At 35.4% G+C, this 18,298-nt stretch overlaps 1 protein-coding gene across 3 annotated transcripts in view; it reads left to right on the top strand.

Annotated features, from left to right (window-relative positions):
* Positions 1-18,298, top strand: part of MBD5 (methyl-CpG binding domain protein 5) — a 477,029-nt gene that overhangs the window by 420,582 nt on the left and 38,149 nt on the right. For all 3 annotated transcript variants that reach the window (XR_011254548.1, XM_069577616.1, XM_069577617.1), the window contains 3 exons: positions 1,349-1,451; positions 2,546-2,726; positions 7,061-9,193. Coding sequence is in view for 2 of the 3 variants with exons in the window: in XM_069577616.1 (XP_069433717.1) it covers positions 1,349-1,451; positions 2,546-2,726; positions 7,061-9,193 (2,417 nt within the window). In the remaining variant the exon portion in view is untranslated. The remainder of the gene's footprint in view (positions 1-1,348; positions 1,452-2,545; positions 2,727-7,060; positions 9,194-18,298) is intronic.

Raw genomic sequence — 18,298 nt, 5'->3', positions numbered from 1 at the left:
CCCTTGGACAGCAAGGAGATCAAACCTGTTAGTCTTAAGGGAGATCAACCCCAAGTATTCACTGGAAGGACTGATAGTGACCCTGGAGCTCCGGTATTTTGGTCATCTAATGAGAACAGACTACTCATTGGGAAAGTCCCTGATGCTGGGAAAGATTGAGGGCAGAAGGAGAAGATAGTGTCAGAGGATGAGATGGCTGGACATCATCACTGATGCAATGAACATGAACTTGGGCAAACTCTAGGAGATGGTGAGGGACAGGGAGGCCTGGCATGCTGCAGTCCATGGGGTCGCAAAGAGTCAGACACAACTAGGCGACTGAACAATGACAACAAGTAGTGTAATGCTCTGCTTACAAAATGGAGAGTATTGTTTCTGGAAATTTTATCACAAGGCATTAAGTGAAAGTTTTGGTAAATAGTCATAAATAAAAGATATTCTTGAATGAAAAGTATATAATAATTGTCAAAACATAATATGTATGCAAGTTGTAAGATCATTAATAATGAAAGTCCTAAGATAAAAATTGCCCATTTTAAACTAATCCTCATGTAAATAAACATTAAAGACTTAACCTGTCATCTGAATTAGCACCTAATGTATAGACTTAAATTTGATCAGTAATCACGTAATACTGACTTCTGTCACCCAAAGAGTAGTAACATTGAGAGCACTACCCAGTCACCAGCTGCAAGGCCTGCAGGCACCTTTCTGCCACCTAAAACTGTTTCCTCGAGTTCCCCATCCTTATCAGTCCACCTTGGCTCTTCACTAGAATTTGAGCTTGGCAACACTGATCTATATTCAAAGAAACACATGAATGAGGGAGAAACAAGAGAGACTTGTTTTTACAGAGGGTCAACTTGGTCCTAGAGCTGCAAGATTAAAGGAAAGAACTTGTCAGCCCAAACTTTCGTAGACTAAGTGACTTTCTGGTTTGACCGCCAACACATTCCTAAATTTCAGTTTTTCTCCAAACAGCTTTCAAAATAGATATTCTGGTTCAAAATGATAATGATTACTTTCATGTAGTTTTCTTGTTCCTTTCTTACCTACACTTTTTTAAGAATATCATTTTTCTCATCCTTACTCTGCTCTCAGTTGTCAAAGTACTTTTGTTTTTCTATGAAGATCTGTATTTTTCTGAGAAATATTTTGGTTCAAAAGAAAGAGCAATAGTGTTAAAGGCTATAATTTAGTAGCTAACATAATATTGACAAAGAAAATGCTTTTCCTTAGTAGGAAAATATCCTGTGAAGGACAGTAAGACTATAAATTATGCCTTTTTTTTCATGTAATATGTGCAGTCAGAATTATTTCCTGATGTTTTTTTAAACTATTTTTACAGTCCCAGTGGGTCTTTGTTATCTTGCTTGGAGCAGGTTAAAACATACCTGCTTACAGACGGAACATGCAAGTGTGGCTTGGAATGTCCTCTTATTCTTCCCAAGGTAACCATTTTGCAATAGATGTATCAGCAGTTTTTTATTTTTTAGGTGTTTCATATGTTTGCTTTTCTCATTTGGCATTTCATTTTTATATTACTTCTCCAATCATATATGCATTTTAAAGTCTTAAGTTAGATACCTTTTGCATGCATTTTGGAATGCGTAAAAATTGTGGAAAATAGTTCAAGTCCAAGAGTCATTTTCAAAGGTGACAAACCTAAACTAAATATTTCATCAGAATCTCTTTTGCAAAAAATAAAAACACCTCTTTTGCACCTTTTTATTAGAGCTATACCCATGCTTACTCTTTAATAGTGCACTATTTTCTTTCCTTACTGCTCAGTCGGCAATGTTATTTTTAGCACTGGTGTTGATAAATCTGCCACAAATATTTCTAAAATCACAAAGCTGAACCTTTCTAGCCAAAAGTGAAACTGTTTTACTCTTTTGCAAGGTAAAAAGCAAAATCATTTTAAATGATTATAAATATATACTGTAGACACAGGTCATTATTCTGCAAATACCTACAATAGTGCTAATCTCAGAACTAAAAATCAATAGACAACTTTTTCTTTTTTATTTGTGTCACCTCTTTCAAGAAAAAGCACTTGAAACAGCGTATATGTATATATACAATAAATATTTTTTAAATAGAGTAGTAGTTTTTTTTAAATCAGTAAAAAGGTAATATTAATATAGCAATAAAATAAAGCCAAAGAAAAAAACTAGCATGTAGCAATGTCAGATTTTAGGGGTTTTAACTGTATTTTATATGTTTTTTGTACTATTGTAACAGCAGGAAGTACCTAAAATTGGGAACATTATCAGATACTATACTTTTTCATGTATTTATCTTGGCTGTCATAGAATTAGAATAATTTTCATTATTTTCCCTGCCACTAAAAACCATAAGTTTAGTAGAAGGTATTTATTACATTATATATAAAGTTCCTTTTCTTAAATTTAAAAACTTGAGAAAGTTTTCTTCAGATATATGGGTTAATCTATGCAGAACTTCTTTTTTTTTTTTAACAAGGGGATCTTTTTACTTAATATTTTTGCAGACATATTTTAAACAAAGGCTGTGCTTTTTCCAGGTGTTTAATTTTGATCCTGGAGCTGCTGTGAAACAAAGAACTGCAGAAGATGTTAAAGCAGATGAAGATGTCACAAAGCTATGCATACATAAAAGAAAAATCATTGCAGTGGCCACACTTCATAAAAGCATGGAAACCCCACACCCTTCTCTGGTGCTCACCAGTCCCGGAGGAGGAACAAGTATGTAATATGGTGAAGGGTTTAGGAATTTTCCTCCCCGACTCCTCTCCTGGAGAAGGAGTCACTAGAAACCACCTTGCCAAACATTTTCTGAGTCCACTTTTCAACCACACACAATGCATTTAAAATTATGTATGTTTTATCTTTTCACTACAATTGATAGTTAGTTCTGAAAAATTCCCATGAAGTTGTCTCCCAAAATTCCCTATCCAAGTCATTTAGTTAAATGAGCAGAATAAACACCGAATAGCACCTACAAATACTATGAAGGTACATAGAGCTGAGCTAAGCAAAGAGAAAGTGTCATTGGTTTTTAAGAAACAAATATAGTCTTTTTCCTAGGGCTGAATTGGAATATGTAGTCCACAAATACAGCTAGCAATGTTGTCAAGAACTAGCAGTATTACTGAGTCATATTAGCTGTATATTGAATACCTACTACCAGAAATCACCTTGCCAGGAACTTTTTACACCTCCATCCAACACATGCATGCACACATGCTTTCAATTTTACAAAATTGCAAAGCTGCAGAAAAATTATAAATAATTCATTAAACACCCTAGACTTACCAATTAATATTTTGTTTCAGGAGCTACAGATACTGTGACAGTTCACCCATAAGTATTTCAACACACATGGATGTTCTCTTACATAAACCACAGTCTAATTATCACATTCAGGAAATTTAAAACTGATATAATAGTGTTATCTAATATGCAGTCTATATTCAGATTTCTCCAGTTGTCCTAATATTCTTTTAGCTTTTTTCAACCCAATCTCTTTTTAATGCAGAATGCAAAGATGATGCAACTGTAATTAGTTGTTTTATTTCCTTAATCTACACTGGTTCCCCAGTCTTTTTAAATCTTTCATGACACCGATATTTTTTAAGAGTCTAGGCCAGTTTTATAGATGTTCCTCAATTTGGAATTGCCTGATTGCTTCCTTATATTTTTATTGAAGTTAAACACAATTTGGTAGGAATACTGCATAGGCGATATTATGTCTTCATTAGGAAGCACATAATGGCAGTTTATCCCATATTGATGACATCAAGTTTGATTGCTTGGTTAAAGTTATGTCCATTACTGAGGTACATTTTCCCTTTATGATTCATATGTAATTTGTGGAATTATACTTTGAGGCTGAGGAATTTTTCTTCATAAGGGCTAGAGTAGGAACTCTCCAAAATATTACAGTTAACACTTGAATAGTAAGTAATTCTGGATAAAATATGGCTGAACACCAAAGCATTTGTTTGTGAAAGATAAGTAACATTGCTCTGCATAGTTAAAAAAATAGGGATGAGGAGTGTAACCTGCAGTGATCAGAAAGCTTCATTGTAGAACTCAGATTTGAACCAGCCCTGGGAAATAGTAGGATTTAGGCATATAAGGAAAATAAAATTCTTGTCCAGAGCAACTATGGAATAGTTAAGGAATGCGGTGGAGACTAATGTGACACAAGTGGAAAATTAAACCTGCATAAGTAAATTGGGGCCAAATTATTGATAGCTTTAGATAAAAAGAGAAGCAGTTATGATACCATACAGGTCACTCCTAGAATTCTGTGAAGAGGGCAGGGAGAGACAAATTTGGCAATTATTAGCAGAGAGCTCCTCTTCAGTAACCCTATTACCTTTAAACTAACCTTTAAACTTTAACAGGAATGATCAGAAAAATTGCTCCACTAAGGTATGTAAGAAAAAAATAGTGAATTTTTCTCTTTCTTTTAACAAGCTATATTTTTTAAATTAAAAGGTATTGCAACAACTTAAAAACATTTAATAGTAAAAAGCTGTTTAAAATTTACCATTGTCCTGCCACCTTCATGTAAGTATGTTTTCATTTTCACTCTGTACCTTGCACATGTGTTTGCACGTACTCATATTTACTGCTGTTCTCACTTCACATCATAGCAGTTTCTGCCCTGCCTACAGAGTCTGCCTTGTTGCCTTTTTAATGACTGAAGCAGAATCTTGATCTAGGTCCTTTGTCATATTCTATACATTCTAGTTTCATTAATGAAATTAAAGATAAATATTTAATTAAATTAATATAGGCATATAAGGTATAGCTCCATCTCCTTTTAAAACTACATACTTGATTGGATTAATTTCTACTCTTTTACCAGCTTCAGATACAGCATTTATTTCAATTTTTAAATGTTAAACTATATTAAAAGGTTAGGATTTAAATAATTAAGGATTAAGAAGGCTCAGTAGTTTTCACCTCTCTTTGTTTTACGTACATAAAACATGTAACTTATCTCTTTCAAAAAGTCTATTTGATATACAGGAAAGCACTCATTGGGTGCCCAGCATTTACATTTCCCAACTCTTGTAATACTTTAATTCCTTACTGCCACATAACAGCAGCATGGCTTTTACTTATTTAATATTACTGTTATTTTTTAAATGGTAACTATTTTTCCCCAGTAGGGAAGAAATCCTTTCTGAATATCAGTTCCTTTCTAAATTCTGTTGAATATAAAAATGCCAATGTCTATATTTCTTATCATTGAACTATAGATGGCTATATAAATAAACAAGAAAAGACACAATTTGGTGGTTTTATTACTGAAGAGGACACAGTCAGTCCTGTAATGATGTTAGTGATATTAATAGAGACAACTCTGTTCTCACTGAATGCCATGCTTAGTGCCCCAGATATTTTCATGTGTTGTTTCCTTGATTACCAACTTTAAAACTTTCTTTAACAAAAAAAATGATTTCAATTGAAATTATCTATTGCAATTCTCTTATATGATTGTTTCTTTTAATTTTCATGTATTGTCCAGAAATCATTCTATCAAAGAATCTCTACCATGCCAGAAACAAAAAGCCCACACCTCCCAAGAAAAATATATATGTTCACTGCATTCTTTTACTTCTTAATTGTAACCTATCAAGACTTCTGTTTATCCAGGTTGAAAACCACTGTCTCAGAAATTGTTACATTATGATTCAACCTGTATAGTACCCAGCAAGTAGAAGTATATTTATCTTAAACGTGTAATTATCCATTCAAGTAAATATACCTCTGATTGCAAATGAATCCGAGTATACTTGCTGATATGCTGTAGGTCTCAGAATTGGGATGGCCAGTATATAATGTGAACAGTACCACTCCCATGTTCTGTGCCCTAATAGAATCATTGGCATTTTCTCATGCAGCCCAGCTAGAGCTCAGCATCCTTTTCAGCACAGTTCTGTAAGCAGCCACCACCAGTTGATGAGAATTGCCATATGAAGCTAATTTTATTTGCCACCCCAGTTTTAGAAGTCACAACTTTATAAAATAGTTAAACATCTTTAGGGACTAAAAAAACTTAAAACTAGAATTCTGACATGATTGAATGAAAATTCTGTATGATGAACCAGCTTGCTTTTGTTGCCTGTATTCTGTCTGATCTCCGAAAGAACTGAAGGGATTCCAAAAAACCAGCAAGGGAGCAATGCACTCTAAAAAGAGAATACTCAGTTGGAACCCAGTACTGAAGATGGTTGCACTCTGACTAAATTTTGCATAAGAATTCTACCCTAATAAAAGAATTGCAATCTTTTACCAAAGTTGGTTGATAAAGGCTGTTTTTACAACAATGACTGATTAAGGGTAAAGTAATTAAAGTGTTACAATATTACCAACTTGATGTTAAGTTAGCATGATTGTTTAACTTCACTGTATTTACTGTTGTTATCGCTCCCTTTATAAAAGATTCAGAATCCTGTTTACTTAATTCACAAATATTAAGACTCTTTTACTGTCACAGTGAAAATGTTGGGATAAGAAAGAGTTTTTGTAGCTGTCTTGTGGGGGTTTATAGAAACATTTTTAAGGTAAAAAATTTTCTGGTGAAAATGGCAGTTCATTTAAGTCATCCAAGAAAATAGTATGCCAGACAGATTACAATTTTCTCTTGTAACTGTATTCTTGAAAAAATTCAAATCCAAATGATAATAACATTATCATTTCCATCTGGGCTGTCAATCTTGATTTTACATATGATAAACATTATTAGAATGACTAATGTCTGTATATACAGATTCAGAGCCTCATCCTTTCTCAACAGATAGGAGGTAAACAAGAATAATGTGCAGTTATTGAGAACCTTTGGTCAACTAAGGAAGAATAATGTGCATTTTTTTCAGACAAAATTTATTGTAGAATACAGACCTTTTTTTTTTTTTATTGCAGAGTCACAGTTTCTATTTGCAAATTTCTTTTTCCAGATGCCCTTCCTTCCTCATTTTCTCCTTTCTTCCCTTCCTCCACTTTCACACAAAAGGATTGAGACTACTAACAGACTTTTTTTTTTCTCTCTTTCACATCAGATGCAACTCCAGTAGTACCTTCACGGGCAGCAACTCCAAGATCTGTAAGAAATAAGTCACATGAAGGAATTACAAATTCTGTAATGCCTGAATGTAAGAATCCTTTCAAGTTAATGATTGGATCATCAAACACCATGGGAAGACTATATGTACAAGAACTGCCTGGAAGCCAGCAACAGGAACTCCACCCTGTCTACCCCCGGCAGAGATTGGGCAGCAATGAGCATGGACAGAAGTCTCCATTCCGTGGCAGCCATGGAGGCCTGCCCAGCCCTGCATCGTCAGGTTCCCAGATATATGGAGACGGCTCGATCTCGCCAAGGACTGACCCACTTGGAAGCCCTGATGTCTTCACAAGAAGTAATCCTGGTTTTCACGGAGCTCCCAATTCTAGTCCTATTCACCTGAATAGGACTCCTCTTTCTCCACCTTCAGTAATGCTACATGGTTCTCCTGTACAGTCATCCTGTGCAATGGCTGGAAGGACTAATATACCTCTTTCCCCAACCTTGACTACAAAGAGTCCAGTAATGAAAAAACCAATGTGTAATTTTTCAACTAATATGGAAATACCACGAGCAATGTTTCACCACAAACCACCCCAAGGCCCACCTCCCCCTCCTCCACCTTCTTGTGCTCTTCAGAAAAAGCCATTAACATCTGAGAAAGATCCACTTGGCATTCTTGACCCTATTCCTAGTAAACCGGTGAATCAGAACCCTGTTATCATTAATCCAACTAGTTTCCATTCAAATGTCCACTCTCAGGTACCTGTGATGAATGTAAGCATGCCTCCTGCTGTTGTTCCTTTGCCAAGTAATCTCCCTTTGCCAACCGTAAAACCTGGTCATATGAATCATGGGAGTCATGTACAAAGAGTTCAGCATTCAGCTTCAACCTCCCTGTCCCCTTCTCCAGTGACATCCCCAGTGCACATGATGGGGACTGGAATTGGAAGGATTGAGGCATCGCCCCAAAGATCACGCTCATCTTCCACATCATCAGATCACGGAAATTTCATGATGCCACCTCTAGGACCCCAGGCCAATTGCAGTGGTATTAAGGTTCCACCCAGGTCACCAAGGTCAACAATAGGGTCCCCAAGGCCATCAATGCCATCAAGCCCTTCTACCAAGTCCGATGGACATCATCAGTACAAGGATATCCCTAACCCATTAATTGCTGGAATGAGTAATGTACTAAATCCCCCAAGCAGTGCAGCTTTTTCTACTGCATCTGCCGGAAGTTCTGTAAAGAGTCAGCCTGGTTTGCTGGGAATGCCTTTAAATCAGATCTTGAACCAGCACAATGCTGCCTCCTTTCCAGCAAGTAGTTTACTCTCAGCAGCAGCCAAAGCACAGCTAGCAAATCAAAACAAACTTGCTGGTAACAACAGTAGCAGCAGTAGCAATTCTGGAGCTGTTGCTGGCAGTGGCAACACTGAAGGACATAGCACTTTAAACACCATGTTCCCTCCTACTGCCAACATGCTTCTCCCATCAGGTGAAGGGCAAAGTGGTCGAGCAGCACTAAGAGATAAGCTGATGTCTCAGCAAAAAGACTCATTGCGGAAAAGAAAACAGCCGCCTACCACAGTGTTGAGTTTGCTCAGACAGTCTCAAGTGGATAGTTCTGCAGTTCCTAAACCCGGACCCGACTTGCTAAGGAAGCAGGGTCAGGGGTCGTTTCCCATCAGTTCAATGTCTCAGTTACTACAGTCTATGAGTTGTCAAAGCTCTCACTTGAGTAGCAATAGTACCCCGGGTTGTGGGGGCTCAAATACTGCTTTGCCTTGCTCTGCTAACCAGCTGCATTTCACAGATCCCAGTATGAACTCCAGTGTTCTTCAGAATTCACTGACACAGAGCATACCTTTAAGAGGGGAAGCCGTGCACTGCCACAATGCAAACACTAACTTTGTTCACAGTAACAGTCCAGTCCCAAACCACCATCTTACAGGTTTAATAAATCAGATTCAGGCTAGCGGGAACTGTGGGATGCTCAGTCAGTCGGGCATGGCTTTAGGAAATTCATTACATCCCAATCCACCTCAGTCAAGAATTTCAACGTCCTCCACTCCAGTGATACCAAACAGCATTGTTAGCAGCTATAATCAAACAAGTTCTGAAGCAGGTATGGTTTTATTAGAAAAAAGTACCCAAAGGTACTAAACTTTTATACGTTTTTTTAAAATTTGTACCAAAATATTTATTATGATAAGAAATGATCCTTTCCCCGATGTGAAATTCTCATCATTTCTTTAGTATTTATAATTTTATTTACAGAATGCTAGGGATTTGTCTCTTAGAAAAAAAAATAACAACCAAGAGGATTCCATGTGTTTCCATTATTCGTTGTCAATCTGTCGTTTTGAATTTCATTCGACTTTCAGTTGGTTCAATAACCATTGGACTCTAAACTATGAAAGAAGCCATAGAAGGCAGGATTTCCTGGTTATTGAGACATGTACTTGGTCAATGCCAATATAAAAGCCGTTTCCCCTAGCTTGTGTTTGTATTCAGGTAAATGAAGCTCACCTTGGAAAATCCAAAAAAGAGGCAAAAATAAATGGATATTTTTTTGTTCTTGCTGCTGACCGGAAATAGGTGAATGAATAGGAAGAGTTAACTAGAAGTTGTATGAAGTAGAAAGCTGTCTTCTAATGTGTTTTCTTATCCTAGTTTGCTATCCCTCATTACTATTTGTTTGAAAAAAATTCAAAAATGGATATTGGCTACTTCCTTTTTTAAAAAGGTAATAATTTAAGTTTTCTAATAAAAAAGGCTTGAAAACCTGATTTCCAGAATTTTTGATCTTGAAATTATTTTGCAGTTTTCTTGTAGAACTAAACCATTATTTTTACCATTGACATTATAGTATCTCATTATCTGCTGTTAATGGAGACAGATTTATTTGAAAGTAGACACATTAGAAAGAACTGTATTTTGTTCAGTAGAGTCCTCAGAAATTACTATAAAAAAAATTTAAAGAAGCACTACAGAGATAAATTCATGGAGACATCTGAAAATTTGACCATAAGAATATTAGAAATACCCAGAATCCAACAATAATGATTTGAGAGATTGGTGAGAAATGACAAGGTGGAAGTAAAAAATGAATATAGAGACGGTATTACTCAGATATGAAAACAGTGGGCTTTTAAAACCAGATTGCTACTGGAAGTGAGAAAACTGCTGAGGCTTTTAATAGTAAGCTATTGTGTGGTTATATATAGACTGTTATATCACCATGCTAGAAAGGCATTATGACCTACATGTCTTTGTTGTTGATAGTAAAATCAAGTGTTTTCCTTCCTGGTGTCACTACTTATACCTGCCATTCTCCACAACTTCTGTTATGTGTTATGTTTGATGTCAGTATTTAATGAAGAACTGTTCATTGACCTCTTGTGTTAAAAAGAATATAAGGTGAAAAAGATAATTGAAATGATTAGTGCCTTCTTGATAGTCTAAGAAATCTCATGAAGCTATTATGTGTTTAACAGGATACTTATTCCAAAGGGGCTTCCAGCTTCTCAGTGACTCATATTTCTTTTTAGATAATCTCAAATAAATGAAAATTTAATCTTATGCATTTAGCAGATTAAAGTTACATAAAGTCAGTAACTATTTAAAAATACACTATATTTATTAAGCATAGCTTCAATCATTTGGATGAGACATTGTTTGTCTCATTGTATTATATTTTTAAATTTTGATACCCCTTACCTCAACTTACTTTGTTTCAGGTCTAAGTTCATATTGCAAAGTGTACGTATTTTATTAATGATGTATTTTAATTTATCTATAATGGAAAAGACCGACGTTTATTTATGTTCTTGTTTCTTCTGATTGTCAAGTTTAGACTTTTTATTTTATATAGTCTTAGACATGTATTTTCTTGTTCCATGCCTCTCTGTAAAACATCAGATCTGGATTGCCAGTGCTGGGATTGTTGAAACACATATGTTGAAATTTTATTAATATAAAGAAAGTGTTAGCATATAAATAGCTAAAAGGGATGAGAATAAATGTCTAATAATGATGTGGATGTGACCAATCATGTGTAAGATAACAGAAAACATACGCTTGATAAAAATCTAGGTCAGTTAGAATTTTTTAAAGTATTAAACTTAATAAAATTATATACTAATTAATGTATATAGATCTGATGTGCAGCTGGTAATAAAAATGGGTAGATTTACTAATGTAGCTCTTTTGATGAGCTGATTTATTAAAGAGGTCTCTAATATCATTTTTTTATATACACAGTGATCTGTGTCAGCTGAATGTACTGTCATGATAATTGCTTAGCATCCATCAAATAAACACCAGAGGTGGGCATTTACAGTGAAACAGCTGATGACAGACATAACTCTCCCTTCAAGCTTTGCTAAGTATTCCTAGCATACTAGGAAGACATTAGAAGAAAACACACTTTATTCTTAAAATGTTGCTTTTAGTTATCCTTGAGTACCTCTGATGTACTAGGTGACTTACCTGTATTATTTCTAATTTGTACAGTCTTCCAAAGTGTAAGGTGTTCTTGTTATCATTTTACAGATGGGTAAATTGAGCCTCAGAGAACTGGAGTATCCAAAGTCATACATAATTGAATAAGGATTTGAATTCAGGTTCATCTGATCCTAAAATCCATTTTCTTCCCAGCTGCATAAGTTCTTCATTGGAAGCATCTAGTTGTCAAAAATACTGTTTTCCCTTTCGAATCTTTAAAAATATCCAAAAGACAGTGAATTGAAGCACATCAACGCATGTTAGAAACCATGTTTGTAAACTTTTGATGCACTTTTAGACCAAAGTCACTTATTTTGCCCTCTCTCTCTGGACTCTGATATCCTAGTATACAATAACTAGGATATTTGTATCAATGCAGATAAAATGTCCACAATATCAAAAGAACTGCCCCTCATTTGTGAACTACATTTGGTAACCTTGATGTAAATGATTTTGTATTGCCTCACTCAGATAAGAATTGTTTTCCTAGTGGGTGAAGTGTCAGTAGGCCTTTGTAGGAGACAGCTGTGCCCATGCCAGCCCTGCCACACCAGTTCTGATAGCACAGTGCGGGTGAGAGACACCTGCGGGTGACATGGCCCAAGCATTCCTTGTGGTCGTGGAGCCTGAACAGAGCTCAAATACCTCCTGCTCACCCCAGTGCCTTTTTTCCACTCTCCTAAGCAGCAGCTCAAAAATGTTACATTAAGATTGCATTGAAGACCAGAAATCACTCTGAAAACTTGATAGGTTATTTTCAAGAACTTCTTTTATAGAGAGGTTTTTATTATAAACAACCCAAATATTCATATTCTAGGCCTATATGTGAATACCAGTCCATATTTAAAATGTATTATAACTCATATATGAGAATTGAAGGCAAAGATGGTAAAAAAAAAAAAATCAGATAAAAGATATGAATGCTTAGAAAACACTTCTAAAACTTAGAAGATAGGTTTTATTAATTCTGTTTGGTGCTTTGAAATTGCCTTTCCACTAAAGCTCTCTGAACACTTTGCATTGCAAAGTTTACAGGTTTCTATTAACGTTTTGGCTATGAAATTACAAGTGAAGTTTAATATTTCCATGTAACAGATTTAGAAAACGACCAGTAGGATTCTTGGTAACATTCCTCAAGTTGTAAAACAAAGTTCTGGTGGATCTGGCAACCAAACCCAATCAGTTCCTCAGTATCAGTCCAATTCAAACTGCTGAATGCAGGTATGTTATGAAATCCATCAGTCGTATATACATTTAAAGCAATTTTCAGCTTATGAAGTTAGTTGAATTTCAACATTGAAGTGGTTCCAGCATGTGTCCTGTTGTTTGGTTTAGGGAAGAATTCAAAACCAAGTGCCATCAGGACCGTGCCTCCTCAGGCCTCTGATCACTGCCCACCTGTTTACCACAGAACAAAAACACACATGCCAGTAACTGGGGCCTTTGCAGAGGACCCAGCCTTTCATGGCCCTGTGGGTTTTCACAGTTTTCAAAGAAGCAAAAAGATTTGGACTATTCTGCTAACCAACTTAATAACTGAAGCTTGCCTTCCTCCAAATGATAAAGTCATTAAATACAACTTTTTCACTTTAAAATGCCTTTTATATTCTCATTTTTTGGTAATAAACATTTAATCAGCTCTTCTAAACACATGAAAATAAAGTCCTGTGAAGGGGCAGAGTATGGGTTTGTACCAAAAGAGTAAATGATTCAATCATTTCTTTGCCTTAACTCTTAAAGATATACATCGACTAACAAGACTATAAATAAACCTGTGAATAAATATATGCTCATGAATATTTATATATTTTTTTTAAACTCTGGAAAAGAAAGTGTTTTTTCAGCACAAAATACATTTGATTGAAACTCAGTGCAGCCTCTGAACTGGTAGGTATAAGAAACTTAGAGATCACAAAAGGATACTTCATATATAAGCTTGGCTTTTTGTTCTCTGTATTTATTTATTCTTAGAACATCCCAGTAAAGAAAGGGAAACTGTCATTCCCTTCATTTGAGGTTATAGTTGCAAAAAGGTTATGGGATAAAAATACTCCAGGATGGATTATTGTACATGTTAGCTCTCTCAGGATATGGGACGTTTGAAGGGAAGTAAGCCTCTTGTCTAATGTAGACTTATATAGAGTGAAAAAAGGCAAAGATTGCTTTAAGGCTGTGACTGAATTAACAATAGTTGCTATTAAAAGTATTTCCACCCAAGTTTTTAAATGCCTAGATTCCTCATCTGATTGATGCACAGACTTCTAGGTTGAAAGTTGCCCTTTGCTCTTTTTAACCAAATACCAAAACTATATTATATTCTTGATTATGTGATAAAAATCTATGTCTATTCTTTTAGATAAATTTTTGCAAAATGAGCCATTTCTTCTTTGCTGTAAGATATTTTTACAACAGACAATGTCTTGCTGTTTAAGAAGGTTTCCTAATATCAGGGTTACACCACTTGCTTTGTTTACATAATCCAGGTTTAATGTTTCCTCGTGTACAAAAAAAAGGAATTAAAATATGTTTGAATTTAGACATCGAGTCTATGTAATCAAAAGTGATAACAGAACTCATAGTGGTGTGATATGTTTGCTGATTCAATGATCTATTTTGTACCTTTCAAGAAATAAATTGTCCCAGTGTGCAAATTGGGAGAATTTTATTCTATTGCAATACACTAAGCTCACTTATAAAACCACTATAAATCCTTAAGATCTCAAGGAGATTCCTAAGCTTTATTGACTAAAATCAAGTGGTCTAAAAACATTGTAGTAGCCTCTAAAAGTACCCAAATTCTAGGCAGTAAAGTTAACTCTACCAAGATACGACTCATTAAAAATAATGCTGAAACATAATTCCTACAGTGTCATCAAAACAGATTTCATTTCCATGTGCATGTAGTACTAAATAAATCGTAAACTTCTACCTTCTCGGAACTTCTATCAAACAACATTAATGCTAACGAAGGAAAGAGTAGAGTAAAAGTTATTTTCTAAGAATTATACTTCTGGCAAAGTCAAAGTAACAACTCACCATTTTATAGATTTAGAATGGAACTAGACAAGTCTGCAGGTGTTGCCAAGATACTCCAGGGGTAGGAGCTAAATTCAGAATCTCTCTCCAAGACCCATGGGTACAGGTATAGGAGAGAGTAGTATTTATCACAGATGCCCTAGAGCAGGGCTCCTGGACTGCATAACTCCACAGGGATACCTGCCACACTAGAGTCTATTAAGTATGCCTCCTGAAACACAGCTCCATAGATATCCCCCACAGAGCTGAGCAACTGAGAGGCCTCCTAAAGCAGTGTTTTTCAAACTTTTTTTTTTACATCTAATTTCTAACAAATTAACTTGGATTCCATTTCGCCAAAGAGAAGTTTTTAATGTACAACAAAAATTTCCTGAAAAAACACTCCATGTGATGCACTCTGCCATTCTGTCTCATCCTATCTTACCCTATCTCATTGTATTTTTATGACAGTCATGATCCACTGAAATTATTTCATCACCCACTAACAGAGCATGCCCCAGTATTCACATGTATAAGTTAACAGAATCAGTTTCCACAAAATAATATTGTGGCTATGCATTGTACTTTTTTTGTCTTTACTATTTCATTTATCAAAATATACTAATTGAGGGTATACAAAATTGATTTTACAACCTTTAAATAGCTCTAAACACTGTCTTAAAATATTTATGAGGTAGTTAAGTCAGTATTTATTGAGCATCTGGTATGTGCTCAGCACTGCTTAGCACTGAAGATAAAATAGTATACAATGGAAGGACACAAAGTTAACTATTAATAACCTAGAAACTACTTGCTCTGCTCATTAAACAAAATGGGGTAAACTCTCAGTTCGAATATTGATAGTTGGAGCATATTAACAGTGATTCTAGCATACAGAGAGAACAGAAATCCTACCAACCAGGAGAATTAACCTCTTCTCTCAGCATTTGTTTCCTTACAATAACTATTAAGAAAAATGTGATTAAAAGCATTTGCAAAACAAAAAACCATTGTTACTTGAGAAACTGAAAAATCTCAAGCTTTTTTTTTTTTTCATTTCAACAGCTTTTAGAGTAATCCTATGTGTTAATAAAGGAAGCAGAAATGATCAGTAATAAAACACAATTTTGTCTGACCCCATAAGAATGGCCTCCTTGATCCAGTCATCATCACTCTGACCTCATACTCCAAGGTACAGGCTACATTCCTTCCTTCCACTGGTCTTCCCTCTTCCCTAAGAGGTTGGCCTTATTGACGGTAGAGAGTATTTTCTGAGATACTCCCACCGATACTCCCACTCTCGCCTCTTTCTCCTAAATTGTTTTGGTTTTTGGTGAAGAACAAATAGACATAGTTCCTAGGGCTTCCTGCCTACTTCTGGTAAAGGAATGCTGGGCATTTGTATCAACATCCAAGGTACAAGACAGAGATTGGTATATCTTTGTAAATACATGTTACCATGTCATTACTAAGGCTTGGGAAACTAATGTTGGAAGATCTAGACTGCTCATAAAAGTTATCTTTCAGTTTTTTTAATCAACCCTTTAAATAGGAATTTTTTCTATTTTCATGGGATTGAAAAGTATATTACTAGACTTACTAGGGCATGATATTTTCTCCTGTCTCTAGAAACATTCATTTTTATTAAGGATTATCATTGATCCTGTTTGCAGTTGAAATACACTTGCCAAAGCAAATGATAAAGGTCAGATAGTGAAGGAGTACCTTCTATATGATTTATTTCTTAGGTTTCTTGAATTTTGTGGCTAAAAAGCAGTATTTGGGCTTACCAATTTAGAAAAAGTTTTATAGCATGAAGTTATATTTATCAAAATTGGGACTATAGGCTGAACTGGTGTTATGGCATTTTTTAAATTATTTTTAATTGAAAGATAATTGCTTTACAATATTGTGTTGGTTTCTGCCATACATCAACATGAGTCAGCCATAGGTGCATTGGTCCCATCCCTCTTGAACCTCCCTCCCACCTCCTACCCCTTCCCAGCCCTCTAGGTTGTGACAGAGCCCCAGTTGGAGTTCCCTGAGTCATACAGCAAATTCCCATTATAATGATATTTTTAAAACACCTGTTGGTCAGTTGGAATGAGCCTTATGCCCTCTCTGTGCACATACAAAGAAATGTGCAACAGTATTAATACTTAGGGCCAACTATGAAAGTTTAGCCTAATATGAACAATGACTTCTCAGAGTATTAGTGACAAAGAAGAAAAAAAAATCTAAAGAGGTAGACACTACTTTTCTTTTGAAAAGCAATTTTTAAAAAATGAGATGAAACATCTCAAGGATGAAATTTAGTAATACGACAAATATCCTTTAAAAAAATCCTAAAAAGAAATGACTGATGCTATTTCTGTATATACACTCATACGCAGACACACATACATTATAAATTATACATGTATATGAAGAATACACTTTACATCTGAAAATCTGCCCCACAGGAAGAACTCCCACTGTTGTTTCCTAATTGTACTGGACTATCTCAATCTCTGATTGGGTGTCTAGGAATATGATCTCACACCAGGGATGTTTGTTTGGTTAGCTTTCCAGTCTTAATTTCTTACTTCTTTAAAAGTAACAGAAACAATGAGAAAAAGAAGTTATGCCAGTTTGTGGTGCCGCTGGCTGGTGTGAAATAAAAATTCTTCCCAATTAAAGGACTTCTCCAGCTTGCTAACTTGTTCCAGGCTCCCAGCTGCCTTTTAGTTATTTAACTGCTAAATGTTCAGTGAATAGTTTGCTTTTTAAAAAACTCAAAAAAAAAAAAAATAAACCCATCTCCTTCATTAGAGTAAGCACAAAACAGCTGCTCCCACCAAAAAAAATCAGCTTTGAGAAAACATTTTTCCCCACATGCTTAAGCAGATGATAGTATTTTATGTAGAGATGTAAGTTCACCAGAGAATGCCTATTCATGATTAAGTGGTTCAAAAATAAGCAATTTCCAGTTTTCCTTCCAACTATAAAAATTGACAGGATCCTCTTTCAGTGACCCCAAGCAATAATGAGTGACTATAAGAATTCAGAGTACTTTGGGATGGACCTCTTCCTCTGTAAGATTATTTTAACTCTCCAGCTGGGAGTCTTCTAAAGTAACTTGACATCTTCCAACCATCTCCCTTCCAGCAGCCTTTATCTCCTGGCACTGGACCAGGAGATAAAGAGTCAGTTTTCACAATACAGGAGTCACAATACACAATACAAGAGTCAGTTTTCACTTTCTCTACAAATGGGTGGTATTCTCTCCTCCATATACACACTTGCCACACACAGAGAGCAAGTGATCTGATTTCTAGAAGTTGAATGCATGTTTTACAATCTTAATAGATTGATTCAACCAACATTTTTTGAGTGCCAACCATGTGTTAGAGACTCTTAGGTCTTGGAAATACAGAGGGAAATAAGTAATCCTTGCCATTAATGGTTTAGAAAGATGACTAAATACCTTCACTGCTTGTCTAAGGCAGCAAGTTTAACCAGGGTTGAGAGGGCTGGGGTGGGTAGAAAAGCAGCGTACAATATTTTCAGTCATATTTCTTTGTTTTGAGGATACATAAGATTTGTATTACCTTCCATACACTTTATTACCTCCTTGTCTGTTTTTAAAATTATTTTGCTTCCACTTAGAAGCCCATTCTCTCTTTTCCACTCTCAAATCCCAGATCAAAGGTTACCATTGCTTAGTTTT

Source organism: Ovis canadensis, chromosome 2 (genome assembly GCF_042477335.2).
Source record: "Ovis canadensis isolate MfBH-ARS-UI-01 breed Bighorn chromosome 2, ARS-UI_OviCan_v2, whole genome shotgun sequence".
Lineage (NCBI taxonomy): Eukaryota > Metazoa > Chordata > Mammalia > Artiodactyla > Bovidae > Ovis > Ovis canadensis.
This window is presented reverse-complemented; position numbering and strand designations above follow the sequence as displayed.